The sequence below is a fragment of the Eucyclogobius newberryi genome, unplaced genomic scaffold, assembly GCF_026437365.1.
Source record: "Eucyclogobius newberryi isolate DKJ021-1_F unplaced genomic scaffold, fEucNew1.0.hap1 SCAF_20, whole genome shotgun sequence".
NCBI classification, from domain to species: Eukaryota; Metazoa; Chordata; class Actinopteri; order Gobiiformes; family Gobiidae; genus Eucyclogobius; species Eucyclogobius newberryi.
In genome coordinates, this window is record NW_027315835.1 from 13,751,595 (window position 1) to 13,768,266 (window position 16,672).

Below are 16,672 nucleotides of genomic sequence, written 5' to 3' on the forward strand. Positions count from 1 at the left end.
ATAAAAATCACGTATTTGCATTTGTAACTTTGAACAGAATATATTTTATTTTTTTACGCTTTTACGGAGACAAAATTAAATAAACTATGTATGTTGTTTCCTACCGACCCTATTTTACTGTGACTCAAGGAAGACAGCTGTTAATTCGAGCCGTGTTGTTTTTATCCTGAGCTAACTCTCTCCTAAAGAAGCCTGTCTTAAACTTATTTGTCAACATGTCTTCTGACTTCGAAACCTACGAGCAGGACTTTGGGACCATCACAGCAGATTTAACAAACAAGATTGGCAGAATTCCCAAGCTAAGTGGAGGTAAACAAGTCAAATGTTTAGCACAACTTGCTAGCACTCCGTTAGCCTCTCAGCTGATGCGAACAGCTAACGGGAGCAGGTGTCATTTACACACTGAGGAATGTAATCAAGTACTCACTTAATCTTACTCCTTTAATATTCCTCCTTTAATAGACCCGTCCCTTTTTAACAAATCACGACGTTTAACCTTGCACGCGCTTGGTTCTGGTTAGGTGCATATTCACTTGCAGCAGAAATGACACATTTGTAACTTATTTCCAGCTAAAAGAGCAAGTACGAAATGGGGTAACATGTCTTGTATACTATATCAGATGTTTGGCTTTTCAGTTAGTCGCCCAAATCTCTGTTATGTTCTGAGTGTCACATTATTTCTTTATCTCCACCTAATGCCAACCTTATGGCAAACAATAGAAATGGTCCATATTTAATATGAATTAATGCCTAAAACGTTAAAGGGAAGCATGTCAAATCTAAATATTTTGCTTTCAAGTGTTGTTTGACTGAAAGGTAATTTCATCCTGTGTAAATGGTCAAAAACTGCAATCACCAAGGTATTTCTACATCTGTTCCATGGGACTTGGATGGTGTCAATGTTGACTAATTATTTTGTTTGTATTTTGAGGATATATAGTGACCACTACATAGAAGACACAAAGTTGGTTATCTATAGTTTTGGGAATAAATTGTAGTTTGATAGCTTTAAAACCATATCTGGCCAGTTGATTAATCGATGCACAGGGCATGTGTTAATTCGACTGCACCCATATTGGACAAAAAATATTACTTCTAGGTTTTTATTGGTAGGAGCCAGTAAATCGGGCCTCAAACATTTCTGTAAAGTTGTCTAGATTAATTGTTGTTTTGATTTAGAAGCTTTCTCAGGCCTTCTGTGCTACATTATGGTTATATTTATGGGTATATTGGGTAAAGATTCTAAAGATTTCGGGCCACCCTGAAGAGACTTTCCTTAAGGCTCCTCTGACCATCTGTTGATTCAGGAATCAGAAATCAGAAAAGGTTTATTGCCATTTGCCAGTGAACAAAATTCACAAACATAGGAACTTGCTTTGGTGATTTGGTGCAACATAAAACAATGAAAAATGATAAAGCAACATATATAGAATCAAAATCTATTTAAATGTACTATAGGATAAATATAAAAATAGTCTTACTATCTACACAAAATGTACAGTTAAATTTACAGATGTTGTGCAGAAAGAGAACGGTGCAGTGAGTGATTGATTGAATTATAGTTAAAGTGACAGGTGTTAAGAAGTGTTCATGAGTCCAACGGTAGAGGTAAAGAAACTGTTGGACCCGGATAGACCGTAGCCTCCCGCCTGAGTGGAGTGGCTTCCTGTCTGAGGGGAGTGGCACAAATAGTCCGTGAGAAGGGTCAGCTGTGATCCAACCTGTTCGTCCCAGAGCCCTGGAGACGTACAGGTCCAGCAGAGATGGAAGTCTGCAGCCGATCACCTTCTCAGTGTAGTTCTTCGTGCTGTAGTCTCTGTTTATCCCTTGCTGTGGCTCCAGCGTACTACGCGGTGATGGAGGAGGTGAGGGTGGACTCCATGATGGCCGTGTAGAACTGCAGAACATCTCCGCTGGCAACTTGGCTTTCCTCAGCTGCTGCAGAAAGTACATCTTCTGCTGGGCCTTCTTGATGAGGGTGCCTTTTTTTGAATGTCAATAATCAGAACAACAGAAGAAGCTTACATTTTATGTTCATGTGGGTAGTTGACATGACATAGTTTTTTTCTTTCTCCAAAATCATTTTTCCCATTCATCGACACCTAAATCATTTAAAGATGCACTATGTTATACTTTTCTGTTGGCGGCTCCTGTACCTGCTTGTCTCCATGGGGTTATTTTTGCTATGCCAGGAATGTTCTAGTATAGACCTTTCTTGCATTTATTCAGGCGCTTTATTGCAAAAAAAAATAAAAATACTGTGAAAGGTGGCCCCACCTCCTTGTCACCATGGCGATGGTTAAGACAAGCAGTTGATGAACCCGCCACCAGAAACGTTATATAGTTTGTACCGGTACCTTTTAATCGGTATTTGAAAATGTAAGAATGTCATATTTTGTATTGCAAACTTGTTTTTTCACAAACTTTATCAACAGTGACAGGATGTGAACTCTTTCAAATGGCAATGAGACTGTAACTCATCTGCTTTAAATAACACTGTCTGCTGTAATCCAGGGTCCGTCTTGACTTATCTCTGTGCCTCGTTTGAACTGCTGCTTGTCCTAATGAGTTTCAATGGGTAATGTTGATGAGCAGCCACAGGGTTTAAGGCACTCACAAGCGCGTTAGTCATTCTACACGGGCCTCTCACTCGCGGCAAACGGAGCGGAGCTGACACCTCCCTCTCCCTTTGAGGCTGCAGCAAGGTGTCTCACTGCTCCTCAACGCCAACAAACAAAGGCCTCGGCGACGCCAATAACTACCAGACTTCAAATATCGGCTTGTCGCATGTGCAGAATGTGTAAATATATCTTCAAATGTGTCCTTGTGTTGTTTTTTCACCACCAGCACCACCCCTCCACCCACTCCACTTTTGCGGGGGAGTTAGGCTGTTGTCATGAAGCACTGTTCTCTCTGTCGGCTGATCAATATGTCGTTGTGACTTTTCCCTTTTTTTTCTCTTGCAGAGGAGAAGACACAGCTGGTTCTAAATGTCGACAAACAGCTTGAAGAAGTCAGAGAGTTGGTGCGTCTTTGATCAGTAATTTTTCATTTCCTAAATAATGAATTTGTGGAAAAGGGAAGGAGGGGACCTTTTTTTTTTGACGCCAGACAACAAGCACCTGTGTGTTCTTCTGACTTGACACGCACATCCAAGGCGTTCTCCTCTCCTGATTACTTCCCACTAATTTCCTTTTAAGTGACACCCCTATGACATATTTCAAGCCATTATCTCGAGGTGGGAGTCTTGTAGCGGTTTTAGAAAATGAGCACCTGACTGAGACAAATTGTTGTTGCAGTTGTCTTGTTCTGTCAACGTGATTAGATTTTCTCCAAATCTTCTGCAGAGAGACCTGTCTAGCCACAGATCAAATGTACCACAGCTTCATTCAAAGTGACATAGCGGAGCCTATGTATGAAGCTGCTATATATGTGTGGTTGGGGATAGTTGCTCTGATGCACTCACACAAGGTTGTAACAAGTTTGTCTGGTTCTATCTTTAGTGTGTATTTTCTGACAGCAGTATGGTAAAAATACGATCATTAAGTATTGGTTTTGTTGTGATTTGAATGTTTACATAAATATGAATGTGTTGTAGCTGGAGCAGATGGACCTGGAAGTGCGGGAGATCCCTGTTCAGAGCAGACCCATGTACAACAGCAGACTGAAGAGCTACAAGCAGGAGATGGACAAACTGGAAAAAGACTTTGTAAGTATAGTCACCTCCACAATCAGCACCATGGACAGCGGAATAATTTTACTCTTAGTATCATACTAAGTGTCATAATAGGAGCTTTTTCAGCTCCGATACCAAAACTGATCCAAATTTGTTGTGTAACTGGAACTGCACTGTAAAAGTAAAAATTCAAACATGAGTTGACAATGGCCAGTACATTGTTTTAATATATTCATTTACTATGTAATTTTCCAATTTGAGTCATTTGTCAAATTTGAGTTAGTCATGCTAGTCATAACATAAAATATTACACTAAGGTCAGTTGGCCTTGACGTTTCTCTGCACAGAGCTGTTTGCTCTGGTCTATTAGCTGATAAATGTGTTTTCAGGACCGTTGAGCTCATATTTTACCAACAAATACCAGTATTGCTATGGTGAAAGTGCCTAAATTAAAATATTAAGGATGTCTCACATGGTCAACCAGACAATATTCAGCAAAGAGTAAATTTGTTTGATTTTGGTTGATCGTTAGAAGTGTAAGTGAGTTTGGGCCTCAATTCCCAGAACCAAACTTCACATTCTCTCGACATCTTCAACTAACTTCACAGTCAATTCTTCCACTGTTTTTGGCGTTTTACATTTTGCAATAATCATATATATACAATATCCAAATTATGTTAACGGGAGCTCTCTTAATGGTAGTATTGTCCCCTTGAATGCCCACCGTGGTCAATGCTGATGCACTGTTTACCTCACAAACTCCTCAGACCAAAGCCGAGAGGTGCGTCCACAGAGCTGCAGATGTTGTGTTGTCTTTGGAGATTGACCTTTACTGTTCTGTGTGTGTTTGTGTTGTGGAGGAGTCTGGCCTTGTTTAGTAATTCATAAATCACTGTATTCCTCCGTTTACTCTCTAGACTCCATCAAAGCTTAATGAGGATCATAGTTTTAGCCTTTTGGGTCGCACACCTTACTCCCAATACCTTTTCATTCACAAAACATCAATAGACCATAGATCAACTCGTATATCTATTTTATTCTGAAGTTTTTAGTTCAATACCTGATTAATAATGTGTTTTTATTTCTCATAGTTTTGAATCCCTATTTACAACCTTCTTCACAACCTGAACACAAATCCAGAGCGATCAGTCGACCTTGAGCGTTACAACAACAGAAATTGGGAGGGGAAATCAATCTATAACCTCCCAACGTTACCTTGACTGGAACTGCAATTCCAAGTAAATACAAATTCAAAACTGTTATTTTCGTCTTGTCCAAAAATATATATTTTGATAAAGTGATTGCAGTATAGTTGCAATTATTTCTTCCGACTTAATTGATGGCTCCCAAATTAATTTACTATTTGAATTTTATTCTCAGAAGTACAATTAAATGAGCCTAGATATTTTAACTGAAAAAGTGCTTACTGAGATCGCAGGGGACTCTTGGTGCCAAAACAATCTGACTTCTTCACCGTTTGAATTTAATTGGTTCACAATTAGATACACTTGACTTATTGTTCCTGCACTTCCCGTGTTCCCACCACTGTGTCTGCTTTGTTCAAAATCAAGCAGTTGATTTGATATGATATAAGTATAATCTGGAGGTGGGCAATCAAAATTTAGGTGATATTGTGAATATTGTTTTGAATTTGAATATCAAGTTTATTGTTTATGGTAAAAAAAATAACTGGTTACAACATATATTTTTTTTCTTTTTAAGCTTTTAAATACGTGTGATTCATTTGATGGACTATTCACATATTTAAACTAAAGAAATGTTGTAACACATTTCTGTTGGATTTACATAATATTGTCTGACTATTGTTATAGGGATACTCCAAAAATGTCTCTTGTAAAATAAACCATTTCAAGACTACAGATGGCAACAATTGGAGTGTACATTTTAGAGGCACGCAATCATGTATCATATCAACATGTCAACAGTGTTTCATCTGAAAACTGCTTTGTATCACCCGTTTCTGAATGAGTTTTCCCGTGTGAATGAATGGCTGTAGTTGTCGATGAGTCTTCTTTATGAAGTGCAGTGGTCTGTGTCTCTCTCCTGCCTGTGTGACACATGCTTTTCCTGCCTGTGTTCCGTGTGTGTGGCCTGGTCAGATCACAGTTGCATTTAAACCCTCAGCAGCCACTTGACACAGGAACATGGAGTTTAACTGCTCTGCTGTAAATCTGATGCAAGTGTTCAGAAGGCCAGGACTGCAGCGCCTCAGATGTGCCTCAGATGTGCCAAACCCTTTAGCCTCTCGCCTCCCGCTGGTCCAGAGAGGACATGACACTCTGAACAAAATCGCCTTTCTTTTTAATGTAAAAGGCCCAGGCTTTGTTGTGCTTTTGGCGGATATCAAGGCTCTTCCTCTACTCCCTCAGTACCACCCCCTTCCCTGCCTCCTTACCCCCCACCGGCCTCCCACGGGCGTCTCCAACCTTAACCCTCTTTCTTCACCCTCAGTTTGAAGTCTGCACCACCGGTGTGCCAGCTGCGGACCTCATTCTTGCACCTTTTATAGACAATGTCCAAGGCGATCCAAAGTGTCCACTGGATCTAGACATATTATGACCCATTGTTGTTACCAGGTCAAAGTTAAGGCCTTAAGAACCAAAGAATGCACAGGAACATACCAGGAAATATACAATGCAAAAAAAAGGAAACAGAATACATTAAAAAATAAATCCAACATTTAATATTGTGAATGTAAATGCGACATTTTTATATTGAATATATCATGTAAAAAAGGTGTAAACATTCAAATGATGGTGTCAGATATTCTGACTTGATTTGAGGCATTTTATAGAAATTTCATATTCATCTGATACATAAACCTCAACTAATGAATTAAAAGACATTTTTCAACACATTTCTGATGGATTGACATAATATCTTTTAACTAATGTTATTGGGATCCAGCCTTATATCCTATAATCCGTTTGTATTTGCTCTTTGATTTTAAAATGTTTTTCACATGTTAAGATGTTAATTAATTATATAATCAATAGAGCTGAAGCTAATTTAAAAATATATTAAAACTTTGGAATAAAAATAATAAAACTGATTGAAAACAAATTGCTTTAAAGACTCCTTACATGTATCTTTACAGTCATGTTAGTTAATCCTGTCTATACAATACTGTTGAATGCTATATTGTTAAGTTTAGGATATTATTAATAAGGTCTTAAAAAGTTTGAATTGTAAATCCTGTAGCAACCCTGTAAAAGTTGATTATTGACAGCAGGACAGCGGGGGTGCAAAAGGTAGCGGCCCATGATAAATAAGCATGTAAAATGGGACAGGAGTGGGATTGTATGAAGTGAAGACCAAAATGAAGAAGGACAATGAAAATCCGATTTGATGGCGCTGCCTTCAAGTTGGTGGCAGCAGAACGGCGTAGCTCTTAGCATCAGCTTTGATCAGGAAAAGAAGTTGTCTAACGCAGGCTTAATCTAATGAAATCTATCGGGTAAACAGAGGCGCCATCTTCAAAGGGCCCAGTTTGGTCTGTCCCAGTGGGGAAGGTGGGGGGCCGTGGCGTCTGTTGTGTCTTACAAAACACAATACATTTGGCTGGATGTGGCTCTAGCAACTGTCTGCTGGATATCACATGGGGCGAGACAAAGTGTCAGCAGAAAACTGTCACGAAATATCTTTGTCCCAGAAATTAGGTTGTGATGTTTTTGTCAGACAACTCTTTTGTCTCTATATTTTGAATATCAAAGCCTTTCCCATCACGTCCCCTTCAAAATTTTATTTTTTAGACTTTAGAAATTAGGAGCCAACATCTTCAAGTAACCCAATATATTTCACGGCTTGTAGTTTAAAATCTATGTGCTGTTATCAAAGCTAGAAAAAACACTTTGAATTAATTAAAAAATCTGGCATATTGTCTCGCTGAATGTTGCTGTTACCTCATACTTCCACTAGATGGTGACATTGATCTAACTTTTGTCACTTTTGTAAAGGACAATTTCTTCATTTAATCATGATTTAAACTTCTACTTTTTTAGTTGTATATTCAATAATGTGGCGCTAATTTCCAGTGGTGAATGTTTTTTCTCCTTTTAAGCTAGGTGAATATGAATAAGAGTTTCACCTTGTATATTTATGAGACCGTTTGCTGTTCATTATTATTATAAAGTGCTTATGGTGTCTATTGCAGTACAGTTTGGGTTCAAGGATCCCTCTGTATCGACGTGTAATTAATGACTCCAGAGCTGTTTCTGCATTCTGTCCACAACCATAGAGGTCCATTACATAAAATTATAAACCGGCGTATTACAGCTCAGTCCATTTGAGCTTTTGAAATGCATGAATAATTCCTTACAGGTCATTAAAATATTCTATAAGTCCAACCTTGGTTCAATGTTAGTGTCACGGTCCAAAACGCATGGCTGAATTTTTTATAAAAAAAATTATTGTGCAAAGCAATTAATTAATTTTCTCGTGATTGTATTAAAAAAAGCACTCTGTAGCCAACATAATGATCTTATTAGGCCCGAGCGCCACAAGCTGGCGAGAGGCCTATTAATCTCGTAAGGCCGTGCGAAGCACGGCTGCGAAAGTGCGCACGTAGTGCGCACGAAATCGAGCGCGAAGCGCTCGCCCACTTCCAAACACTCACTAACGCACTCCTTCACTCACGCACGCCCCGTGCATACTAATTAGTAGTAGGAAAATGGAACATTACCATTGTAAACGGGCGAAGCCCGTGCAAAAGTGCGCACTAAACGAGCACTTTACATTGGATCCCCATATAAAGCACTCATTTGCCCTAAGTAGCTCACGAATACGTTCCCCATCTCTTGCATGTTCCGTGCATATAAGCATGTAATGCAAAAATTGAACATTATTACTGTATAGAGGGCCAAAAACACAAAGTGGGCGGAGCCCACTCAAAATTAACGAAAGTACCCGTCAGTGACCAGGGACCCACACCATGAGGTAGGAAATGTATAGTTTATGATATTTGAAAAATGGGAAACATTGTTTTCGCATCGGAATATTTAGGCCCGAGCCCCAGCAGGGCGGAGGGCCTATTGCTCCCGCAACGCTGCCGAAGGCAGCGTTGCAACTGTCGTTGCAACTGCGTTGTACCCCGTCGCCCCTGGCAAGTACAGTGAACTAGCCCATGCCGAAGGCATGGATCATGCATACTTACTCCTGCTATGACAGAAATAGTCAACAATTAGTGAATGGGCGTAGCCCATTCACTAATTGTTGACAACAGCAGCGCGAAGCGCTGCATTCCTCCAAAAACCCTCCTGGCATCGTCCCGTACGCGAGAATCTATGCCGCAGGCATGGGCCATGCTTGTATCTGCTCAAATCAATGGAAGTCTATGGGGAGTGGGCGGGGCATCCCGACGGAATAGGGAGTGACGAGCGCGTAAGCGCTCGTAATGATGATTCCACCCCATGGCGGCATCGGGAAGGCTTAGAGCTTTCAAACGATGTATAATTTGTTGTTATAGTGGAAACGGCTATATTGTTTTTGCTAAAAATATTATTATTAGGCCCGAGCGCCACAAGCTGGCGAGAGGCCTATTAATCTCGTAAGGCCGTGCGAAGCACGGCTGCGAAAGTGCGCACGTAGTGCGCACGAAATCGAGCGCGAAGCGCTCGCCCACTTCCAAACACTCACTAACGCACTCCTCCACTCATGCACGCCCCGTGCATACTAATTAGTTGTAGGAAAATGGAACATTACCGTTGTAAACGGGCGAAGCCCGTGCAAAAGTTCGCACTAAACGAGCACTTTACATTCGCGGTCGTCATCCCCATATAAAGCACTCATTTGCGCTAAGTAGCTCACGAATACGTTCCCCATCTCTTGCATGTTCCGTGCATATAAGCATGTAATGCAAAAATTGAACATTATTACTGTATAGAGGGCCAAAAACACAAAGTGGGCGGAGCCCACTCAAAATTATCGAAAGTACCCGTCAGTGACCAGGGACCCACACCATGAGGTAGGAAAGCGCGAGCGCTTTCCGAAAATGTATAGTTTATGATATTTGAAAAATGGGAAACATTGTTTTCGCATCGGAATATTATTCTTTCTTTCTTTCTTCTTCTTCTTCTTCTTCTCGGGACCAACCCCCCTATTTTTCACCCAGTGAACATTGACGAAAAGTCACAAAAATTTGCACACCTCTAAAAATCGTGCCTCTCTACATTCTGGCTATTTCCCTTTTCTAAAATAAAAAAAATTGGCGCGTCAGCGCCACCAAATGTACCAAAAATGCATTGAGAGATGGGAAATGACCCAAAAAAAATCTGATCGTAGAATCATGAAATTTGGCGCAGAGGTAGATGGTGACAAGAGAAGTAAAAAATATTATTACGGCAACGCCGTCCCCCGAACCAAATGTCGGCCATATTGCTTCAAAAATGGCTAAACATGACTTCGGAGTTTTTCCAAACGTCGTACTTTTACGAACTCCTCCCAGGGCGTTGGCCCTAAAAAGCTGAAATTTGGTGAAAATGCTACTGAGGAGTGGGACATCAAAAGTTATCCAATTACACACGGTCTCGGTGCGGCGAAGCCACAAACTGTAGCTAGAATTTCAGAAATCTCCCATATTTAAAATTTCTGCCGTTTGCGCAGATAAAGTCCGAATTGCGTCAAATTAGAATCAGTTGTTAAACTCTTTGCCCTAAACCTACTTGAAGTGAAATAAATTCATTTGGCGCCACAGCGCCCCCTACAGCTTTTATATGGAGGTTAAATGTTTAGTTTTGCGAAATTATATGAAATTTGACACACAACTCAATTTTGGCATCCCCATCAAAAAAGTCAATGAGACCCATGTCATAATTGTTATGGCGTTGCCGTAACGATGATCGAAACCTTTCATGTTATTCCAATGGGGAAATCGCCAGAACATGTTTACACTTTAGACTTTCACAAACTCCTCCCAGGGCGTTAGACATATTAACCTGAAATTTGGTGAGACTCATCTTCAGGACCATCAAAAGTTATCCACATTTTCATTCAAAGAGTCACGGTGTCTGTGCGGCGAAGCCGCACATTTTGCCAAGAATTCAAAATAAAATAGCTTTTTGATGGTAAAACAAAGGGGAGAAGATGTGACAGCGTCACAGATTCAGCAGTAGGCGTAATAAAAGGACAATTGGGGCACGTTAGCGCCCCCTCCTCTTGCGGCGTGGCGGCGGTGTGGCGGCGGCGTGGCGAGGGCCGATCATTGCCGCTTGCGGCTATATTTTTTATTATTTTTCTTGTTCTTCTGCTTTTTGAGCTCTAATTTGACCCCCTGAACATGCTCAAAAACTCACCAAACTTTACCCAAAATTCAAAATCGGCGAAAAATTTAGTTTTTTCTGGGCCATTTTTTTTTTCGTTAAAAAATGGCGCGACAGCGCCACCGACAAAAGTCAAAATACATTGCGCCTATGGGAGACGCCCCGAGGTCAACTTTGTCGTAGAGCTACGAAATTCGGAACACGCATTCCTCTTGTGAGGACAAAAAACAAATATTATTGTGGCCACGCCCCCAGACTTACCCTATGCCCGCCATCTTCCTTTGAAAATGAAAACACGCTGTGTTAGCCATTTTGTTCACGTCAAACTTTGACGAACTCCTCCTAGGGCGTTTTGCCCACCGACTTCAAAATCGGCGGACGTCCTCTGGACAAGTGGGGCATCTAAAGTTATCCAATTTTTTGAGATACCTTTTACGGTCTGTGTGCGGCGCAGCCGCAAAGTTGGACAACTTATTTTGGGATATTGCAGATCTAAAAATTGTTCCCATTTGATCAAAACAAGTCCGATTAGGACCAAATTTGAATCAGTTGTTCAACTTTCTAGTTTGGACCAGTTTATGATGACAAAATTGAAATGGGCGCGATAGCGCCCCCTACAGAGTGACCTTTAAATTAACATTGAAGGTCAAAAATTAGTTTTACCAAAATTTTCTAAACTTTACCCAAAATTCTATTTTGGCGTCCCGATCAAAAAAGCCAATCAGACAAATGCCTTAATTTTTACGCCGTAGTCGTAGCGATGACATAAACCTCCCATGTTATCCCTATGGGAAAACCGCTAAATCTCTCGAATATCCACACTTTTCTGTTTCACACTTTAACGAACTCCTCCTAGTGCGTTTTGCCCACCGACCTCAAAATCGGTGTACGTCCTCTAGACAAGTGGGGCATCTAAAGTTATCCAAATTTTAAGGATAGCTTTTACGGTCTCTGTGCGACGGAGCCGCAAACGTTTCCCAGAATTCTGACTATTTGGCCTTCAGAGTGGCCTATAAACAATAGAGTTTTTCCAAATGACATGATATTTTCAACAAAATTCTAATTTGCCATCCTGATCATAAAAGTATGAGAGCCAAAGTCATATTTTGTACGGCGTAACCGTAGCGATGACAGAAACATCCCATGTTATCCTTATGGGAAAATCGTAGAATTGCTCAAATCACCACATTTTTACGCTTCACACTTTAACGAACTCCTCCTAGGGCGATTGTCCGATCAAGTTCATATTTGGAGAATATCATCTACACAAGCGGGGCATCAAAACTTATCCATATTTTGATTCTAAGTGCTACGGTCTCTGTGTGGCGGACCCGCAAATATATGTCAGAAATGGGAAAACAGCGAAATCTCTGAAATGTTCACATTTACGCTTCACACTTTAATGAACTCCTCTGTGGGCAATAGCTCGATCAAGCTCATATTTGGGGAAATATTATTTACACAAGCGGGGCATCAAAAGTTATCCATATTTTTATTCCAAGTGCTACGGTCTCTGTGCGGCGGCGCAGCAAATTTGACTGACACTTGTGTTCATTTGCACTGGATTGGCCATGTCCAATGTGTCGCCGTCTGTCAAGTTCTTTTTTTATTCAACATACAATAAGGGCGCCATCTTTATCAAGTCGAAAGCGCAGAGTCGGAAGGCCGGCGGCCCGCGAGGGCCGTTGGATGCCGCTTGCGGCTTTAATATTCTTTCTTCTTTCTTTCTTTCTTCTCGGGACCAACCCCCCTATTTTTCACCCAGTGACCATTGACAAAAAGTCACTAAAATTTGCACACCTCTAAAAATCGTGCCTCTCTACATTCTGGCTATTTCCCTTTTCTAAAATAAAAAAAAATTGGCGCGTCAGCGCCCCCAAATGTACCAAAAATGCATTGAGAGATAGGAAATGACCCCAAAAAAATCTGATCGTAGAATCATGAAATTTGGCGCAGAGGTAGATGGTGACAAGAGAAGTAAAAAATATTATTGCGGCAACGCCGTCCGCCCAACCACATGTCGGCCATATTGCTTCAAAAATGGCTAAGCATGACTCGGGAGTTTTTCCAAACGTCGTACTTTTACGAACTCCTCCCAGGGCGTTGGCCCTAAAAAGCTGAAATTTGGTGAAAATGATACTGAGGAGTGGGATATCAAAAGTTATTCAAATTACATTGATACCTCTCACGGTCTCTGTGCGGCAAAGCCGCAAACTCTAGCTAGAATTTCAGAAATCTCCTAAATTTAACATTTCTGCCGTTTGCGCAGATAAAGTCCGAATTGCGTCAAATTAGAATCAGTTGTTAAACTCTTTGCCCTAAACGTACTTGAAGTGAAATAAATTAATTTGGCACCACAGCGCCCCCTACAGATTTTATATGGAGGTTAAATGTTTAGTTTTGCGAAATTTTATGAAATTTAACACACAACTCATTTTTGGCATCCCCATCAAAAAAGTCAATGAGACCCATGTCATAATTGTTATGGCGTTGCCGTAGCGATGACCAAAACCTCCCATGTTATTCCAATGGGGAAATCGCCAGAACATATTTACACTTTAGACTTTCACAAACTCCTACCAGGACGTTACCCTATTAACCTGAAATTTGGTGAGACTCATCTTCAGGGGTGGACCATCAAAAGTTATCCACATTTTTATTCAAAGAGTCACGGTGTCTTTTTATTATTATATTTTGCCAAGAATTCAAAATAAAATAGCTTTTTGATGGTAAAACAAAGGGGAGAAGATGTGACAGCGTCACAGATTCAGCAGTAGGTGTACTAAAAGGACAATTGGCCCCCTCCTCTTGCGGCGCGGCGGCGGCGGCGTGGCGAGAGCCGATCATTGCCGCTTGCAGCTATATTTTGAGTTTTATTATTATTATTTTAATCACAGAGCCATTTCCATAAAGCATTCTTAGTCCCACTTACTCATGCTCATTGTTATGGATTTGGTCTTGTTCAAGTGGTCGTCTGGCTTTTCTTAAAAACCCTTCAGTCCTAAAGGGAGACGGTAACATGGTTTTCCAAAGACGACCATGACATTTTTGAACTGTTTATTTGCCGAGCTCCATTGAGTGCACGGACCAGAGATGGTGTATAGGTATCAGAAGGGTTTGGTGACCTTCTAGATATGAGATATGGCAAACGGGGAGGTAGGTATTCATGCCGGACTTTTTGAAGGACTTTAAAACACTAATGAGATCATTTCCGCTCAAATTAGATGCTTTAAAATTCAGTGATTCGCACCGAGAGGTCAAGGTGGTGTTATCATCTTCATTTTAGCTGAAGTAATGACTTTATAAACCGTGGCGTAATATTTGCAAAGGCTTCCAAAGCTATAAGGATCATTGTGATGTTATTCTTCAAGTTTCAAATAGGAACATTAGTGTAATTAAGAGTCCCATTTAGTGTGACTGACAATCCAAGGTTGCAAGGACGTTCCAACTTTTAATTTCCAAACTCCAGAAGTCACTCGAACTTGAAATGGTTGTACAAAAATCCACATTCTCTTCTTGTAATCCATGTTAAAAATTGCATTGTCGCGGCCCTTGTCCTTCTCACTACGTCGACATAACAAACTGTCGTAAGTCATGTGTTGGACACTTAAAATCGCTTTAGGTCGCCTCGGTCCCCTTGTTCGTACTAAAGCGTGCCGTTTTGAAGCACGATTGTCTCTTTTTAAGGCTCAGCCCTCAACAAGTCATCTACACAGCCAAAGTCTAATCGCTCTTAACTAGTCATGAAAGCACCGATTGATTTGACAAGGATTTTTTCCCATATATCTCAGATTGAAGATGTAAACAAACAGTTCTTTCATTCGGAAGTTGTCGAGCGCAGTACATCCTCTGGCAGTGCTTTGTGGATTCCAGGATTTGTCTTTCTTTTTTTCTTTCTGTCATTGCCTCCCCAAAATTAGATTAATTGGTGGATTAAGATATTTGGGCAAACTTCGAGAGCCAGTTTTCAGGAAGACAATGTCATCAGGCGAGTGAGAAAGTTCAAGGCGTCCTTTAAAATCTGTTTCTGGATAAAAACGGCTCATTTTAACTGTATGTCATGATGAACTTTCGAGTTTCAATTATTGTGAAGATTTTTTTTTTTTTAAGATCATTAACAATTATTGACAATTAACAAGCAACAGTGGCATTTAACAATTCCATTGTTGATCCACTTTCTGAATGTTAAGTAAAGTTAACAATTATTAGTTTAGTTGACAACATTTTCATTGAGATTTAGATTCAAGCATGTCTAATCTTCAATTATAGGCTTGTGGTTTTTAATTGAGAATCTACAGCCAATTTAGACTGTTTCAAATGGCAATGATTTAAAGTTGGTCTTGAATTCAACACTGATATGATTCCATTTTGTCTTTTCAAACACAAATAAAATTGTCTATCAAAAATGTTGAAAAGGAATTGTGATTTTATTTTGATTTTTTTACACCATATTGCCCAGCCCCATTCTTATAATTAGCATATAACCTGAATAATCCCGATGACGTGTTTAACCTTACTTCTGACATTGTTTCTAAGTTTGTGTTCGACAGCGGCGCGGCACAAGTCCACAGGCTGCAATTTGTACGCGGATCACTCTGGTCTTTATGTGAACACCGGCCCCATCTGCATTACGCCCGGAGCGCCGGTTTTGTTTTCGGCACTGTGCAAATTCCGCCCCGCGTTATCCTTCCTCATCGCTTCCTTCGCCGCTTATCTGCCCCCCCCCCCTCACCCTCACCCTCCGCACCCTCCGCCCCTGTCCCGAACACAGCCCTGCGATGGAAGTGGCCCGCCGCGCGCACACACTGACAGCGATCAGTATAGCTTTCAGATGCGCCCTCCCAGGTCTCACTGTCCTCGGGGCGTGTGGTGATTGAGTGACTGGAGCCAGCGCGGGCCAAACATAATAAGGAGAAAAATCTAAAAGATGCGGGGCAATGATATGATAACACCCCCTCCCCTCTCTCTCCCCTCACTTCTTGTGTTCCCCGTCCTGTCCTACCTCCAGTCTGCAGCCTGTCCCGCACATTGGGGTAAACCAGAAGTGACATGTGACACCCACTCCCCAGTGATGTGCTGACAAGCCGCTACTAGAATAGGTGACAATGTTTTTCTTTTTTACCCGTCTGGCTTAAGTATGGCACAGGGATTCATGAAGTATTTATGAAATATATTATGAATCATTGGCTCTGTGTTTTTCCCCTGGTTTAATAAGTAAAAGAAGGCAGCAGCGGAAAGGAAGAAGTCTTCTCAGTCGCATTCTTAACCAGTGGCCCTCTCTCTTCTCTTTGTGTTTGCGCGTGTTTTAACCCTGATGCTCGCACCCTTCACACAATTAAACAGTCTTCCTCGCGCTCGTCCTAAGTGTTCGTAATGAGCCAGCCAGCACAAAAAGGCAAAGTGTGTATTGCTCTCAGCGACTGACAATTTTGCCTTTTCTCTGGTGTTTTTGAAGCCTGTGGCGTATTCTGGCTGCAGCCTTGATCAGAATTACATTGTGGAAGATGAATTAGTTTTTTTCAATTATCCCAGAGGTTGGCCACCATTAGAGCATCAGCCTACTCCTGCAGTGAGACAAAAGTCTTTAGTTATGTTCCTCTCATCGCCATAGCTCATGTTTGTTCTGCCTTGGCAACTACAATCCCAGCTTTGTGCTTTTTTGTTTGGAAGTATGTTTCACACAACATATTTAGTGCTTTAAGTGCTGTTGTGAAATAGA

The 16,672-nt window shown here is 41.0% G+C and overlaps 1 protein-coding gene across 2 annotated transcripts in view; it reads left to right on the plus strand.

Moving 5' to 3' along the window:
- The first annotated feature begins 62 nt into the window (after positions 1-62).
- The window catches only part of vti1a (vesicle transport through interaction with t-SNAREs 1A), a 74,483-nt gene continuing 57,873 nt past the window's right edge, over positions 63-16,672 (plus strand). The window contains exons 1-3 of one of the 2 annotated variants that reach the window (XM_072456675.1): positions 63-309; positions 2,967-3,025; positions 3,599-3,709. In XM_072456675.1, the coding sequence (XP_072312776.1) occupies positions 216-309; positions 2,967-3,025; positions 3,599-3,709 (264 nt within the window). In that variant the 5' untranslated portion in view covers positions 63-215. The remainder of the gene's footprint in view (positions 310-2,966; positions 3,026-3,598; positions 3,710-16,672) is intronic. The other variant, XM_072456676.1, reaches the window with a different exon arrangement.